This window comes from Mirounga leonina, unplaced genomic scaffold (genome assembly GCF_011800145.1).
Source record: "Mirounga leonina isolate KUSES-001 unplaced genomic scaffold, KU_Mleo_1.0 Mir_488, whole genome shotgun sequence".
NCBI lineage: Eukaryota > Metazoa > Chordata > Mammalia > Carnivora > Phocidae > Mirounga > Mirounga leonina.
In genome coordinates this window covers 4,583,398-4,599,621 of record NW_023270777.1, presented here as the reverse complement: position 1 = coordinate 4,599,621, position 16,224 = coordinate 4,583,398, and the positions used below count along the sequence as shown (strand labels likewise).

The 16,224-nt window shown below is 41.5% G+C and overlaps 2 protein-coding genes across 2 annotated transcripts in view; both read left to right on the top strand.

The window, feature by feature from the left end:
- Positions 1-7,083, top strand: part of LOC118000073 (myosin-2-like) — a 25,310-nt gene extending 18,227 nt beyond the window's left edge. Inside the window, exons 15-25 of the mRNA XM_034989610.1 lie at positions 1,015-1,102; positions 1,810-1,993; positions 2,071-2,236; positions 2,337-2,461; positions 2,634-2,942; positions 3,030-3,233; positions 3,790-3,915; positions 4,006-4,176; positions 4,259-4,363; positions 4,482-4,577; positions 6,797-7,083. Coding sequence (XP_034845501.1) covers positions 1,015-1,102; positions 1,810-1,993; positions 2,071-2,236; positions 2,337-2,461; positions 2,634-2,942; positions 3,030-3,233; positions 3,790-3,915; positions 4,006-4,176; positions 4,259-4,363; positions 4,482-4,577; positions 6,797-6,949 — 1,727 coding nt within the window. The 3' untranslated portion in view covers positions 6,950-7,083. The remainder of the gene's footprint in view (positions 1-1,014; positions 1,103-1,809; positions 1,994-2,070; positions 2,237-2,336; positions 2,462-2,633; positions 2,943-3,029; positions 3,234-3,789; positions 3,916-4,005; positions 4,177-4,258; positions 4,364-4,481; positions 4,578-6,796) is intronic.
- A 4,453-nt stretch (positions 7,084-11,536) lies between these two features.
- LOC117999905 (myosin-1-like) overlaps positions 11,537-16,224 on the top strand; it is a 19,205-nt gene continuing 14,517 nt past the window's right edge. Inside the window, exons 1-11 of the mRNA XM_034989306.1 lie at positions 11,537-11,755; positions 11,847-11,990; positions 12,108-12,264; positions 13,325-13,352; positions 14,120-14,234; positions 14,319-14,411; positions 14,546-14,609; positions 15,417-15,515; positions 15,608-15,711; positions 15,864-16,002; positions 16,183-16,220. Coding sequence (XP_034845197.1) covers positions 11,552-11,755; positions 11,847-11,990; positions 12,108-12,264; positions 13,325-13,352; positions 14,120-14,234; positions 14,319-14,411; positions 14,546-14,609; positions 15,417-15,515; positions 15,608-15,711; positions 15,864-16,002; positions 16,183-16,220 — 1,185 coding nt within the window. The 5' untranslated portion in view covers positions 11,537-11,551. The remainder of the gene's footprint in view (positions 11,756-11,846; positions 11,991-12,107; positions 12,265-13,324; positions 13,353-14,119; positions 14,235-14,318; positions 14,412-14,545; positions 14,610-15,416; positions 15,516-15,607; positions 15,712-15,863; positions 16,003-16,182; positions 16,221-16,224) is intronic.

The following is a 16,224-nucleotide window of genomic DNA, read 5'->3' as shown; positions in this document are numbered from 1 at the left end:
TTCTGGGCATTAAGAATGGAGATGATGTGGTTGAAAACAACGGATTTGGTAATGTGAGAGCCTAATAAACACAGCTAAGAACACGTGTGATTTACTGAACAGCTCAGACTTTCAACTTACTTGCAAGGTCACTTGGGGACAAAGCTGGAGATAAAGACTTCGACAGGACTGGATCAAGCTCTGCTCCAGAAAAGCCTAGAGTAGTTGGCCACGCTGAAAGGATGCTTGGGATTAGGAGTCACTCTGGCTGGGTCCAGGACTCCTGTTGCAGACCGAGCTTCTGTCTCTATACATCAAATAAACCAAATACCTGAAAGGGGAATGGATAACCCTGTCTCTCAAAAGATCGATGAACCTCAAAAGACCAATGTAGAATTCAGTATCCTGGCTCCCATAACCAGGTTTTGCACACTATCATACACCCAGAAAGAATTAGTTATGGAGAGAACAAAAAGGATTTCAGCTGTATTTATTCATTCAGATTCATATGAAGTTTTACCATAAAAATCAGAGATTTGACACTGAGAGAATTCAATCTTTTGAGTACTCAGTGGAGGAGAGTTAAGAGTTAACACTTATTTCTACTTTGGGCTTGCAAAATTGTTTCCTCACTTTAAAAAACGGTGCCATTTCTTTCATCTATCAGGTGAATTTTCAAGACAGCTAGATGAGAAAGAAGCTCTGGTGTCTCAGCTATCAAGGGGCAAACAAGCATTTACACAACAAACTGAGGAATTAAAGAGGCAGCTGGAAGAAGAGATAAAGGTAAATAATAATATTGTCAGACTCACTGTTTTTTGTATGACCTAACCCTAACTGGAGTCCATTTACACCAACTTTCAAAGGGTTTTGAAACTCAGTTATTAAACATATGCAGTAAAATGAAGGTGTAACTATCTCCACAGGCCAAGAACGCCCTGGCCCACGCCCTGCAGTCCTCCCGCCACGACTGTGACCTGCTGCGGGAACAGTATGAGGAGGAGCAGGAATCCAAGGCCGAGCTGCAGAGGGCGCTGTCCAAGGCCAACAGCGAGGTGGCCCAGTGGAGGACCAAATACGAGACGGACGCCATCCAGCGCACAGAGGAGCTGGAGGAGGCCAAGTAAGTGTGCAGATATGAGAGAATGTGCAGAAAACTTTGCATGTTGAATCAGAAAGGTAACGCCCTTCAGTGAATTAGCCTACAGACGTTCGTTAATTAGCTCCTCTTGGCCAGGCACTCTCAGGCCCTGGGAATAAGACATGAGTAAAACAAACATGACACCTGCCTTCCCCTGCTGAAACCTACTGAAGGGAATGAGTAACAAATAATCATCCAGAGAGCTAAGCCTTACTGCTGTTTGTCAGGCACAACAAGCCCACTGCTGCTTTAAGACTCTGCACTTGCTGGTCCCTCCGTCTGAAATACTCTCCCTGAGGTCTCCCTCCAGCTCACTCCGACTCCTTGATTTGACGCAAATGCTACCTCCTCGGAGGGGGCTTTCCTGAATATCTAGAATAGCTGCGCACCCCTTACTCCTTTCACTTTTCTTCATTGCATTTATATCTGCAATACGTTATTACGCATTTTCTCACCAGCCTATTATTTCTCTCTTGTCCTCATTTGGAAGCTTCATGAGTCAGGGCCCTTTTTTCTGCCTTGCTCACTGCCGTGTATCCAGTGCCTGGTTCATAAAAGGAGCTCATCAGTGTCTGTTGAATAGATGAATGGATACTTTTCATATGAATTTCCAATACTTCTCAGCGTGGTAATAGCTCCTAATTCTTGTTCTGGTTCACTCCTCTCTACAAACATATATAATCTTCAAGGAAGAAGCTGGCCCAGAGGCTGCAGGCGGCCGAGGAGCACGTAGAAGCCGTGAACGCCAAATGTGCTTCCCTCGAGAAGACAAAGCAGCGGCTCCAGAATGAGGTGGAGGACCTCATGCTGGACGTGGAGAGAACCAACGCGGCCTGCGCCGCCCTGGACAAGAAGCAGAGGAACTTCGACAAGGTAACTCGTGCAGCAGCCTCTGCTTTCCACCGTCTTCCTCTGTCCTTCACAACAGGTAACCCCTCTCGGTTTTTCAGATCCTGGCAGAGTGGAAACAGAAGTATGAGGAAACCCAGGCTGAGCTTGAGGCCTCTCAGAAGGAGGCCCGCTCTCTCAGCACTGAGCTGTTCAAGATGAAGAATGCCTACGAGGAATCCTTGGATCAGCTGGAAACTTTGAAACGAGAGAACAAAAACTTGCAGCGTGAGGCCCTTTCACTTGCAATAATATTCATGCCTTGGGAATGGTTCCCTTAGGTCCTCTGTCTGATCAAAACTCTACTTGTCTTTTACCCAAACAACAGAGGAGATTTCTGACCTCACAGAGCAGATTGCAGAAGGAGGGAAACATATCCATGAACTGGAGAAGATAAAGAAACAAGTGGAACAAGAGAAGTGTGAACTTCAGGCTGCTTTAGAGGAAGCAGAGGTATAGGTCCAACTGTGCATTATAAACAAATCAGGTCAGAAAAGATTTTGGCCCATCCATATAGATCGAATAAAAAAAATAAACAGCACAAAATTAATGGAAGGAAAGGTATGCAGAAAAACTTCAGAATGCTTCCGTTCCCCGCTAATGTCACCCCTTGCTGTCATTAAAGGCATCTCTTGAACATGAAGAGGGAAAGATCCTGCGCATCCAGCTGGAGTTGAACCAGGTCAAGTCTGAGGTCGACAGGAAAATTGCTGAGAAGGATGAGGAAATTGACCAGCTGAAGAGAAACCACATCAGAGTGGTGGAGTCGATGCAGACCATGCTGGATGCTGAAATCAGGAGCAGGAACGATGCCATCAGGCTCAAGAAGAAGATGGAAGGAGACCTCAATGAGATGGAAATCCAGCTGAACCATGCCAACCGCATGGCCGCAGAGGCCCTGAGGAACTACAGGAACACCCAAGGCATCCTCAAAGTCAGTGGGTTCAAAAGACGGCCCCGAAGTGGTTGGGGTGATTGCACCCCTGAGAACGAGGCGTCTCAATGATCGTTCATTCCACAGGACACCCAGATCCACCTGGATGACGCTCTCCGGGGCCAGGAGGACCTGAAGGAACAGCTGGCCATGGTGGAGCGCAGAGCCAACCTGCTGCAGGCTGAGATCGAGGAGCTGAGGGCTACTCTGGAGCAGACGGAGAGAAGCAGGAAAATCGCAGAACAGGAGCTCCTGGATGCCAGTGAGAGGGTCCAGCTCCTGCACACCCAGGTGGGGTTTGGCACAAAGAACTTACCTTCAATAAATGCTTATGTGTCCCAAACAATGTAAGCTTAAGTGTTTTATATAACAGCCAGGTTTTATACTTCTACCAAGTTTTCACTGTATATTGAGATCTTTTATTGTTTTATTTTACATAAATTATTGATTCACTTCCTAAAATATTCTAAAGCTGCCCATATTCTCTTGTGTTTGGATCTTTATTGACCCTTGTTATCAATATTGGCATCTTTATTTTGGAGAAATGGCATATTTGAACATCTGTTATAAATTGTGTCCCTATGAATGGTCTCATTGGTAAATGGCAGTTACAAAATTTACAGCTATTTGGTCTAATTATGGACTACATACTTGGAAGATGCTGAATATTCTATAACATTTTTATTTTATTTACTATATACTATATAGTACTATATATGTACTATATAACACTAATATTGAAGGGCATCTGACTTGTAAATTTTTATCTGAAATTATTTTTAAAAATAGCTAGCAATAAGTACTTTGGTAACATGATAAAAAAAAACTGTAACTTATTTTTAAACAGAATACCAGCCTGATCAACACCAAGAAGAAGTTGGAAACAGACATTTCCCAAATGCAAGGAGAAATGGAGGACATTATCCAGGAAGCCCGCAATGCAGAGGAGAAGGCCAAGAAGGCCATCACTGATGTGAGCAGAGGGCAAAATGGTCCTGGTCAAACTTGAATCCTGATGTGCTAGCTCAGCTCTCTCAACTGGTTTTGTTTTACTGCTCATCAGGCAGCCATGATGGCCGAGGAGCTGAAGAAGGAGCAGGACACCAGCGCCCACCTGGAGCGGATGAAAAAGAACGTAGAGCAGACCGTGAAGGACCTGCAACATCGTCTGGACGAGGCTGAGCAGCTGGCCCTGAAGGGCGGGAAGAAGCAGATCCAGAAACTGGAGGCCAGGGTGGGTCTCTCAATCTCTGTCTACTTCCATTTCCTCCCAGTGCCTTATTAGTTCAAAGTTCTTAAAACCTAATTATTTGCAGGTACGTGAGCTGGAAGGAGAGGTTGAGAGTGAGCAAAAGCGTAATGTGGAAGCTGTGAAAGGTCTGCGCAAACACGAGAGAAGAGTGAAGGAACTCACTTACCAGGTACAACAATGGTTTTTATCAGCCAAGTGCTCCCCATACATACGTGAAACACTCATATAAATGAAACAACAGTCAAGTGCTTTTGAAGTAAGGCCCTGTGGTTTTCATTACCTTTCAGACAGAAGAAGATCGGAAAAATATTCTCAGACTTCAGGATTTGGTAGATAAACTTCAGGCCAAAGTGAAATCTTACAAGAGACAAGCTGAGGAGGCTGTAAGTATCCTTAAGATGGAAGGGAAGACAGAAGTCCCTTGTTAAGAAAAGCTAATGAACAAATAATTAGACTTACCCCTCCTTGTAGTAAATAAGCCATTTGCTTCTTAGAAGACTGTACTTCTTAAAAACATTTGCGCATTTTTGTACTTATTGCTTATTATTTGTAATATTAATAGCTTGATTTTAAAAGTAAATTTTCAATCCTCAAAGAAACCTCAAAAAATTTCAAAGCAGAAATAATGAAGGCCACATTCTCTAGCCATAGTGTGATAAAATTATAAAGTGGTTAGAAATATAAACACAAATTCCCAAATGCTTAAATGTTAAAAAACTAACTTTCCTAAATAATTCATGGGTTAAATTGGAAAGAAAAAAACTACTGAATAATTATTAATTATAAGTAAAATTTCAAGGAAGATGCTACTTTTACAAACCTAAAGAGTGTAGTCAAAGCTGTCCTTGGAGGACAATTCATTACTTTATGAATCAAAATTTTTTAAAAATTGACAGTCCAATAAAGAAATTAAAAATAATAATGAAAGAAGTACTGTTAAAGATAAAGGTAGAAATTGATAAATTAAAGTATAATATTTTCTACTATGATAATTTTAAGTAATATCTGATAACTTCTGGGGAGTTAATAAAATAAATACACTTATAACTAGTTTAATCAAGGAAAAAGAGAAAGAAAATACAAACTCACATTAGAAATGAGAAAGGGGGGTTGCCAGGCGGGCTCAGTCAGAAGAGCATGCAACTTTTTTTTTTTTTTAAGATTTTATTTATTTGTAAAAGAGAGAGTAAGAGCATGAGCAGGGGGAGGAGCAGAGGGGGAGGGAGAGGGAGAGGGAAAGACTCTCCAGCAGACTCCGTGCTGAGTGTGGGAGCCCAATCCCATGACCCTGAGATCATGACCTGAGCCAAAACCAAGAGTCAGACACTTAACCGACTAAGGCACCCAGGGGCCCCAAGGATGCGACTCTTGAGCTCAGGGTCATGAGTTCAAACCTCACATTGGGCACAGAGATCAGGAAAGGAAGGAAAGAAAGGAAGGAAAGGAAAGAAAAGAAAGGAAGGGAAGGGAAGGAAGAGAGAAAGGGGACAGACCATACAAGTAGGAAATTATTTTTTAATGTAAAATATAAATCTGTCAACAAAGATGAAATCTTTGAGATTGATGATTTTTTTATAGAAGGTCATAAATTACTAAGTTGGCTAAATAACTTATTTGAGAATTACTTCTGAAAAAGGACTCAGGTCCAGACAGGTCTTTCAAAATGTCAAGTAACAGATAATCCCTGAGCTATGTAAGCCATTCCAGAGCATGGGAAAAGATGGAAAGCGTTCCAAATCATTTTAAGAAGCTCATGTAACCGTCATACCAAAACGTGTCCAAGAGAGAAGCGGTGGGGGAGGATGGAACTAAAGGCAGTTTTACTCGTAATTCCAGCAAAGATAAATAACTAAGTTGCTGAAACCCTTTATTAAGGGGATTGTCCATCAGTGTTTAAGCAGGTTAATTCCTTCAATGTAAGGATTACTTAATATTAGGGAATTTGTCAGTAGAATCATTACATCCAAAAGAGGAGAAAAATGATTGTTTTGAAATGTTCCAAAATGATATATAAAATTCAACATTTACTTCAATTTAAAGAGAACTTTAAGAAATTCATCCTTAATATGATATAGAATATCTATTTAAGCCCACTATCAACTTCTAGCAAACATTAACAAGAAGGAAGATTTCAAGAGTACTTTTGCCTTTTTTAAAAAAATTTTTTTATTTATTTGAGAGAGTGAGAGCGATCACAAGCAGGGGGGGAGGGGAGAGGGAGAAGCAGACTCCCCACTGAGCAGGGAGCCCAATGTGGGACTTGCCTGGGATCATGACCTGAGCGGAAGGCAGACGCTTAACCAACTGAGTCATCCACGTGCCCTGTACTCTTGCCATCTCTGCTCTTATATTTTTTTCTTGCTTTACTTAATAGGTTTTCGTTGAAAAAATAGGTATGCAATTATTTATGGGACACCAAGCCCCAAATAAATCATAATGTTCACTTCAATGATAACCAAAATCCAGGAGGTGGTAAGACAACAATGTTCCCTGCTGGGTATTTTAAGTTCTCCACAGATACCAAGTCCTTTCTTCCCTTAAGCCAACAGAACCTAGAAAGATGCACAGTAGGAGTTCCTTACAATTCCATTTTTATTCTCAGGAGGAACAATCCAACACAAATCTATCCAAATTCCGCAAGCTCCAGCACGAGCTGGAGGAGGCTGAGGAACGGGCTGACATTGCTGAGTCCCAGGTCAACAAGCTGCGGGTGAAGAGCCGAGAGGTTCACACAAAAGTCATAAGTGAAGAGTGAGCATGTCCGGATGCTATGGAATGACTGAAGAGAAGCACAAAATGTGAAGCCTTTGGTCATTTCCCTCTGTAATTATTGTCCATTCTACCCTATTGCAAAGGAAATAAAGAGCATAGGGTATTTTGCAAACAACATCCTTAGACTGGTCCTTCTTAAAGTGGTGACAAAGCTAGAATAAGCATAAGGCTATCAAACAATTACACTCAACCTGCCACTAAGAAGTAGTACTCACTTTTATTTTAAGTCTACAGGAATACTTTAAGACTATAAAACTGTTGCCTATCAGGGAAGTCTGTTCTGGAAGAAATCTGGAAGTCACCTTTTATTTCTTTCTAACCTCTCCTTAATACCAGGATATAATAGGATCCTAGAAAGCTCCTGATCCCCCCGACATGAACCTAATTTTCCAGGTCTATGCAAAGAATGGCACTGGCTATATTCTCAAATAGGGGATTCAGATTACACTATATCATTACTTCTCCTTGATGTTATCAAGAATACAAATCCTAAGTATTATTAATAGCCCATAAAGACTTTCATCATGAATATCCATATACTGTACATTCAGAGAACGCACACCAGGTAATGGGTATGACATGAGTGAGATGTGACCCTTCTCCCTATGAAAGCTACAAGGTGGCTCTCAAGTCTGGGGCCAAGAGAATATTATTTTATATATTATAATGTAATATCAGTAAGTTATTTATTAGCCTATGTTTCCAGACTTGATGGCTGCCTTTATAATCATGTGAAGGGCCAAAATAAATTATCAGAAGTGTCCATAAAGTATGAGTCCTAAAATAGACAATCTGGGTGTAAATTCAACACACATAACCATCGGTATGACTTTGGTGCAAAACGCAGAAATAGTAGCAATATGAATTACTCAGAGAAGTTTTCCTAGATGATCAAGATTTTTTAAACTGGATTCCATTGAGACACATAGCCCAAAGTATAACCTTCCTGGACAGCATAAAGGAAAAGCTAAGTGGTAACTACCCATATGAATGGAAAGCAAGAGTATATGGGTTTAAATTGCACCGTGGGAGAATCAGACATGTGGGAACAGCTTAGCAGGTAATTAGGATTCCCATTGTCCCACTGGCCCAAGGAAGGGTGTGGGATCGCCCTTCTTCCTTCTTTGGTCCATCTTTCCCTTTGTTCCACATGACCTATAAATGTGAAGTGCCTTATAATTTGGCAGTAATAAGCAAAAAACAATGTCTTACAACAAGCTTACTGCAAAACCTATCCAGCACGGGTCAAAAGGAGGTCTTAAAATTCCTATCAAATCCTACTGAGAACATTATGAAAATGTCCTCTCTTCCTGAGAAGCATTGCCCACATTTTTCAGATGCCTGCTAAGAAAAAAAATGGGTGTGGGGGGAAAAAAAACAACAATAACAACACGGATATGTAAGGAAGTAAAAATGCTATACCTGTGGCCACAAAGCGGGTTGAGGGTTGGCTAGGAAGGCTCCCATCAGATGCATGTCTCCTGGAAGACCCTTCCTGATGGCTTTAATCTACTCCAGGTAGAAGACTGGTAGCAGCAAGCACACTGGGCTGCCATGCCAATCAGGTGGCCAGGGTCTAGGCTGCTGTGTGATTTGTGATCACTCTCTTCTATTCTTTGGATCTCAGCTGTTTTCTTAGTCAAATGAGGAATATGGGTTAGATGGTCCCTTCCAATCAGTAATATATCACATGACCATTACAACCAGTATCTCCAGATATCTGCTTTCCTAAGGCGATCTGTTTCATTAAATTGATTGAAATGTATGTATAATAATAAAGGAACTGTTGCAAAACAGGGGATATGAAGCAAATTTGGTCTCCGTCCCAGACGGACAAGGCTGACATAAAGAGACACAAGACGAGAGACGATAAAATCATTTTTTTTTAAATTAAACATTAGAATAGAAAACAACATTCAGGTATCGTTTGTAAGCAAAATGTGAAATGTATACCTTGGGCAGCTGATGGAAAAGCCTTAGATGCTGCATATTTAGACAGAGACATGCCCTGTTTTCTAATATTTTCCTATGCCAAGTTTCAGAGAGGAAACAGGATTTCACAAGCAACTTGCATTTTTCCAAAGCCAGAGAAGCAGGACATCTCAGCTTGGCGACGCAAAGCACTGGGGAGCATGCCTGAGGTGGGAGTGGTCTGATCTGACAATGAATCAGGGGCAGCTGACCAGAGGCAACAAAAGCAACTGTGTATGGCTGCTTGTTACGAAGCAAGTTTTAAAATCACATTTCCAAACACCCTCGACAAAGCCAAAAAACAAAAACAAAAAACAAAAAAACTTGGTGCCTTCTGGGGAGGAACGGATAATCTTTTCCTAACACCCTGGTAAAGAGCAGCAAGTTCCCTTGCCAGTCTAGAATGTGCAATTGTGCGAGCAGTTGCAAAGGCTTCACACACAGACAGGCGACTTGGCGAAACTGCATGGCAACAGCAACCAAAGTGCAGGGGCTGCGGAACGTAGCCGTCTTTGAAACAACACCTTACATTATTCCGAAGCCAGATCGCTTTCACATGGCCAACCTCTCGAATTATTTATAGGAGATTGATTCATATACTTAACCAAATGTGAGAGGAAATACTTCTAATTATATCCAAACATCTTTAATATGAGGGGAATTATGCTTGGAGGCCTTCATTGCCAAAAACATGTTTTGCCAAATATGTTTTAAGAAAGAGGAGGAGGCTACGTGTTTTCCATGTTTGACCCTATAAAAGTACCCTTGGAATGGGTACGACTTGTCTTTCCTCATAAAGCTTCAAGGTAAGTGTGCCTGAGGACAGGGCTCTGTCTGAAGACGGTAGGGATAGCTGGCTGCCCACCTGCATGCCACACATCCTGGCTCCCACTGCCCCTGGCAGTTCTTCCAGGGAGGCACCAGCTTACTCCGTAGCAATTTTAATTAGCTGTTTTAGTGTTCCCGGTCATTTCCTGACTCTCACTTAAGAATTACGCTATTATTGGGAATGGTTAGAGTCTAACCAGAAGAAATTCGCTCTTTTTCTTACAGTGCTGACCCACTTCCAGGTTGCATTTCTAAGGTAAGATACTGATTTTTTTTTTCCTCTCATTCTTCACCGGGTGCAAGAAATCTTGCAGTGGTTGGAGGGTGCCCAGGGGGTTATAATAGGAAAGCATTTTCATTTGATGGCCAATCATGCTTCCCTTGAAAAATTCTGAGAGGGACTTTAGAAACTCGTTCTCATTCATTTATATCCTCTGCAATACCTTTAAATGCTTTCTTAGAGTTTTGAGGAGTTTTATACACAATTTTTTTTTCTACTTCTAGCACTGCAGTCTGTCTTTTAAATAACTTACAACATGCAGTACAACATTTTGGTGTTATTATTCATTTATAGAGAAAATGTAAATTTCCTATATTACAGATTTTCCTCAGCACCATATACTGTAAAAAAAAAAAAAAAAAAATCAACCCTGAAATGCTGTCTGAATGAACAGAGTCCTTGCCTTGGAAAAACACAGCTTAAATCCGCATGTTGTTTCACAGTCTATAAAATGGAAAAACATTTTTAAATGTTATGAAAAATGACTGTGAGCATTTTCAGCAAGACAAAGTATTTTGTATTATCCAAATCACTGCAGTTTGAATGGGAAAATGCAGAAAAGTTTACACAAGTGAAGAAAATATCTTTATTATTATAAAACAAATTACCTCTGATCATTATTGACAGGGTTAATGAATATTAAAGCGGCAAGAGATGGATGGATCTTGAAAAGAAAGTTTTGTGAAATTTTTATGGGAATCTCAGTAATAAAGCAAGAAAACAGATAATAATATTTTATAATAAGTCTTTGAGAAATACTAAGGACAAGTAAAAAAGCCAAATTCTCAAAATTATGGAAACAAGAGAAACGAATGTAAAATAGAATAATTTTTTAACAAAACAATGTAAAGCAAATCTCCCTACATTTCTGCTTTCCTTTATCAGATAGCCTTTGTAAATCTATAATGAATCCAAATCTATAATGAAAAGATTTTCACTACATACAAAAATCTGTGGAATTTTCACAACATAAATCTATTGTACTTTTAATTCACAAAGCCAGCTTTGAGCCCTTCCCTGTATCCAGCATGTGTCCTAAGAGGTATGAAGGATGCCTTGAAAGAAGTGTTGCCTGCCTGCAAGGTGCTTATAATCCAACCGGAAGATAACAGCTCTCCATGAAAGAGCTAGGGGACACCCTGCCATCATCTTAGCTTGTGTTCTGTAAAAGCCAATCACAGGCCACATATAGAAATTAACATACATACCAAATAAAACAGAGAAAGCAGCTACAATATCCTACAGCAGGTGAGCCAGAAACTACAGTCTCTGCAAATGCTCAATTAAGTACCTATCAGCATTGGCACAGAACACGAACACTGACATTTCATCTCCAGCCAAGCCAGGGAGGTAGGTGGTCATACTCAACACAATGCTAAGTGCTCAACTGCTCAGTGACTCAAAAATGTTTTCTTTTTCTAAATGTGACACTGAATATCTGAATTTCTAGAATATCTTTTCTTTCCCTTCCAGGCAGGGTCTTCGACTGGGCTGAGTTCAGCAGCCATGAGTTCAGACCAGGAAATGGCCATTTTTGGGGCGGCAGCTCCGTACCTCCGAAAGTCTGAAAAGGAGCGCATTGAGGCCCAGAATAGGCCCTTTGATGCCAAGACATCTGTCTTTGTGGCGGAGCCCAAAGAATCCTTTGTGAAAGGGACCATCCAGAGCAGAGAAGGAGGGAAAGCGACGGTGAAGACGGAAGCTGGAGCGGTGAGTAGAGTCCCTGGAGCCGGCCACATTTTATCAATTGTTGCGTTCCATCTCTCAGTTGACATGAGCCGTTATCTTCCCTGTTTATCAGACTCTGACAGTGAAAGATGATCAAGTCTTCCCCATGAACCCTCCCAAGTACGACAAGATCGAGGACATGGCCATGATGACCCACCTGCATGAGCCCGCTGTGCTGTACAACCTCAAGGAGCGTTACGCGGCCTGGATGATCTATGTGAGTTCATTCTCATGGCCTTCTGCTCATACAGCTAATGAATAGTTTTGAAAAATAGTAGATCACTAAGGTCCCCATGAGATGATTATATTCCTTTTCTTTTTCTTTTTGGTGTAGACCTACTCAGGCCTCTTCTGCGTCACGGTCAACCCCTACAAGTGGCTGCCGGTGTACAATGCAGAGGTGGTGACAGCCTACCGAGGCAAGAAGCGTCAGGAGGCCCCGCCCCACATCTTCTCCATCTCTGACAACGCCTATCAGTTCATGCTGACGGGTGAGTGGCTCAAGTGCTTCTCATACAAATTATTTGACCACCTAGAGTCACAAAGTGTTAAAGCTAAACAGATCTTCGGAGATAATCTAATCCAAGCCCCTGGTTGTACAGAAGAGGTAACTGAAGTGCAGAGGGATATGCCGTCAAAGCTGGAACTAAAACCTAGCTCTCCAGACCCCACCTCCATGATTTTACCAGGCCACGCCTCGGCTCTCCTCTATCCCTTTAAACTTAACTTGCTTGCAGTCTCCTCCTTGGAAATACATAATTTATGGTATAGATTTAAGTAACAATAGTTAAGATTAAGTAATGGCAGAATCACACTGAGTGGAAATGAAAAATATACGTTCAATCCTTTTGTGCTTACATGTCCTGTTGACTACAAATTTGATGCTTTTAGGAGTACTGTTACCTTTAAAGTCATCAGAGACCATCTCATAGAAGAAAGCCTCTCTTTGAATGAAAATGGTATTTGGAGGCTACATGCACAAAAACAAAATTGTTGTTTTCTCCTCCCTTAAAAGGATTTTTGTTCTGATTGAGGCAGTTCCCTCACCTGATGGCATACTTTTGGCAGGACTGATCAGAGTTAGGGTTGCAGGCTGTGGCCATAAAATACTCCCCCCCCCCCCGCCCCGCTTTGTGAGGCCAATTGACGCATTTAGAAACTAAATCTCAACCTTGGCTTGATGAACACTATTTAAACATTAAACTACAGTCCAAACCCTTCGTATATTTTGCATTTTTTAGTTGTATGCATGAATTAGCAGAGAGTATGCTACTGAAATTCACAGCTGACAACGAGAGAAATGTCTGGCTGTGGAAAGTACTAAACCAGGACACACTGACTATGAGGGCTTAAGGAATTTAAGATATAACAACATTTTATGTTTCTCTTCAACTTAGGTTTAAGAATAATACATATAACTTTACAATAATATATTTTAAAACTCCATTTAAAATGACACAGTATTTATACTCAACACCCCAAGTGTTTCCCTATAGAAAGTTCTGTTTGCATAACTGGTATGATGCTGATTGTCCACTGTTTTTCTTCTAGATCGGGAGAATCAGTCCATCTTAATCACGTATGTATTACTATTCTGGGATGTATTAGTATTTTATTTGCACTGGGAAAACGACAAACTAAAAGAAATTACTTAGTGCCCCCATATTGAAGCAATGCTGGTCAGCCTGGAACTGGATACTGTTTGTACTTTGTTGTAGGGTTCAGACTGCATCGGAATATAAAATAACAATGTCCTAAACTTTGTAATTTACTAGTCCAGTCTTAAAAGCTGCCCAGAACTTTCCTAAGAGTAGGGGCTATAAACCCTTTCTCTGTGCACGGCCAGGACCCGTTACATGGCAGTGAACAACATATACAGCCTTCTGAACATTGAGCCGTTGGGAATGTTCCCAGTGGCCCATCTTTAAGGCCTCCTTGAGAAATGTCTAGTCCTTCAGAGGCTTCACTTAAGCCATGTCTTTAGTCTAAGGAAACTGAAGAACATACGTATTGTTTATCATAGAGTTTTTTACAGTTTCATTTCCCATATAGTCATTGGGTGGCTGCCTTTTGGACCTTTCAAGTTCAGGCCACAGCACTTGGAACAGAGCCTGGCACATTTTCCAGAAATATGCATTAGGTGATTAATGAATGAATTTCCCTACTTCTTGTCAGTGCAAAACAACATAAGTAATATGAGCTATAGTAGGCTGAAGAGAAAGAGCTAGGAGAAACTGACAAAGACATATAAAGATGGACGCATAAGGTAGTAAATGCTGATGATGGAAGTACTTTCATTTGTCACATAGCTTAAATCCTCATGTATGTTTGGTCTCTGTTTAACAGTGGAGAATCTGGTGCGGGCAAGACTGTGAACACCAAGCGTGTCATCCAGTACTTTGCAACAATTGCAGTCACTGGGGACAAGAAGAAGGAGGAAATTACTTCTGGCAAAATACAGGTGGGTCTGGGGTCAGACTCAAGACTCTGAGCACTCTCAGGAATTCTGGAGCCCCAGAGGTGAGGACTGCTCTTGCCTTTGCAGGGGACCCTTGAAGATCAAATCATCAGCGCCAACCCTCTACTAGAGGCCTTTGGCAACGCCAAGACTGTGAGGAATGACAACTCCTCTCGCTTTGTAAGTCTCCTGGTCACAGAGGGATGTTCTCAGCCCTTCTGTGCCAGAGAAAGCACATCTGAATTATCATTTCCATCTCATTTTTCTCGAGTGCTTCAAGTTTTGTATATAACATCATCATTTTTACTTGCAAGGGTAAATTCATCAGGATCCACTTCGGTACCACGGGAAAACTGGCTTCTGCTGATATTGAAACATGTGAGTAACAGGACCTCCTAAACAGAATCCAAGAATGACAAATGATGGTCTGGAGGAATATTTTGCAGCTCCTGCTGAGCCCGGAGCCTGTGAAACACCAGTCTGGTGCCAAACATGTCCATGGTTAATGCCAGCCTTATCCACAGCCCACAGTGTGCTTTATCCCAGTCATGAGCTAATGATTCTGTAAGAACTGCCAAAAGCCATGGGGCTTGTCTGAGATATTCCAGTCTCAGAATGGATTTCAACTTTCTCTAAGACAACACTCCACTAGGGTAAATGAGTTGTCTTCAGGTTGAGAATAGGTGATTTCTTCGTAGCCTGAGACTTGATAAATGTCGCTCTTAGTGTTCTCTCTGTTATAAAGCAAGAAAAGACCCTGAGGAGGGAGGGGTTCTCAAGAATCAATTATATCGAGGGCACCTGGGTGGCTCAGTCGATAAGCGTCTGGGACCATGACCTGAGCCAAAGGCAGACGCTTAACGACTGAGCCACCCAGGCGCCCCATAAATAAAATCTTTAAAAATAATAATAATGATCAATTATATCCTCAATGTCAAGGATCTTCTGCAAGAGAAATGTCAATGTCTTGGGCCAGGCATGCTTTAGTTTCCTTCTAGAGGTGGTAAGAGCACCCGTAATGGTGTTTGTAGAGGCAAAATATGTAGCCTATGTTGTAGAGGCACAACATTCAGCTGAAATCTCAACAGGCCAGTGAGATTTTTTAGTTAATCATCCCAAATTCCAAAATCAGTTCCGGAACTTTATAATTTTTCCCCCCTGACCAGTGTCTTCTTTTCATTGCAGATCTTCTGGAGAAGTCTAGAGTTACTTTCCAGCTGAAGGCGGAAAGAAGCTACCACATTTTCTATCAGATCATGTCTAACAAGAAGCCAGATCTAATTGGTAAGAAGGAGCTTAAATGTATAAGGCAGAAGTTAATCATTTTATTAACAACTTCTAATGTAAAACATATACCCTGAATTCTATGTACCCAGAAATGCTCCTGATCACCACCAACCCATATGACTATGCCTTTGTCAGTCAAGGGGAGATCACCGTCCCTAGCATTGATGACCAAGAAGAGCTGATGGCCACAGATGTAAGTTACACATACAGTTGTTTTTTTTTTTAATCCATTATGTATGGGAATAACAATAACACCCCTCTATAGGCATGGTTAAGGATATGGTATAAATTCTCCTAAATGAATTAGTGTCTTCTGCCCTTTTGTCCTCTCATCTTTCCTGGTAGAGTGCCATTGACATCCTGGGCTTCACTCCTGAAGAGAAAGTCTCCATCTACAAGCTCACGGGGGCTGTGATGCATTATGGGAACATGAAATTCAAGCAGAAGCAGCGTGAGGAGCAAGCCGAGCCAGACGGCACTGAAGGTAATACAGACAAAAAGCTCATTCCAAATTCATGTCTTCTTTACAGTTGAGCTTCTGATGAATGTATGCAAATTCACCCTCATACAGACTTTCTATAAAATGTTTCACTCATCACTCTGCCCCGATGAATTGTGGGGCCCACAGTAGGTCATGCGGGGTGCGTGAATTGTGTCTCTGCAGTTGCTGACAAGGCGGCCTATCTCCAGAGTCTGAACTCTGCTG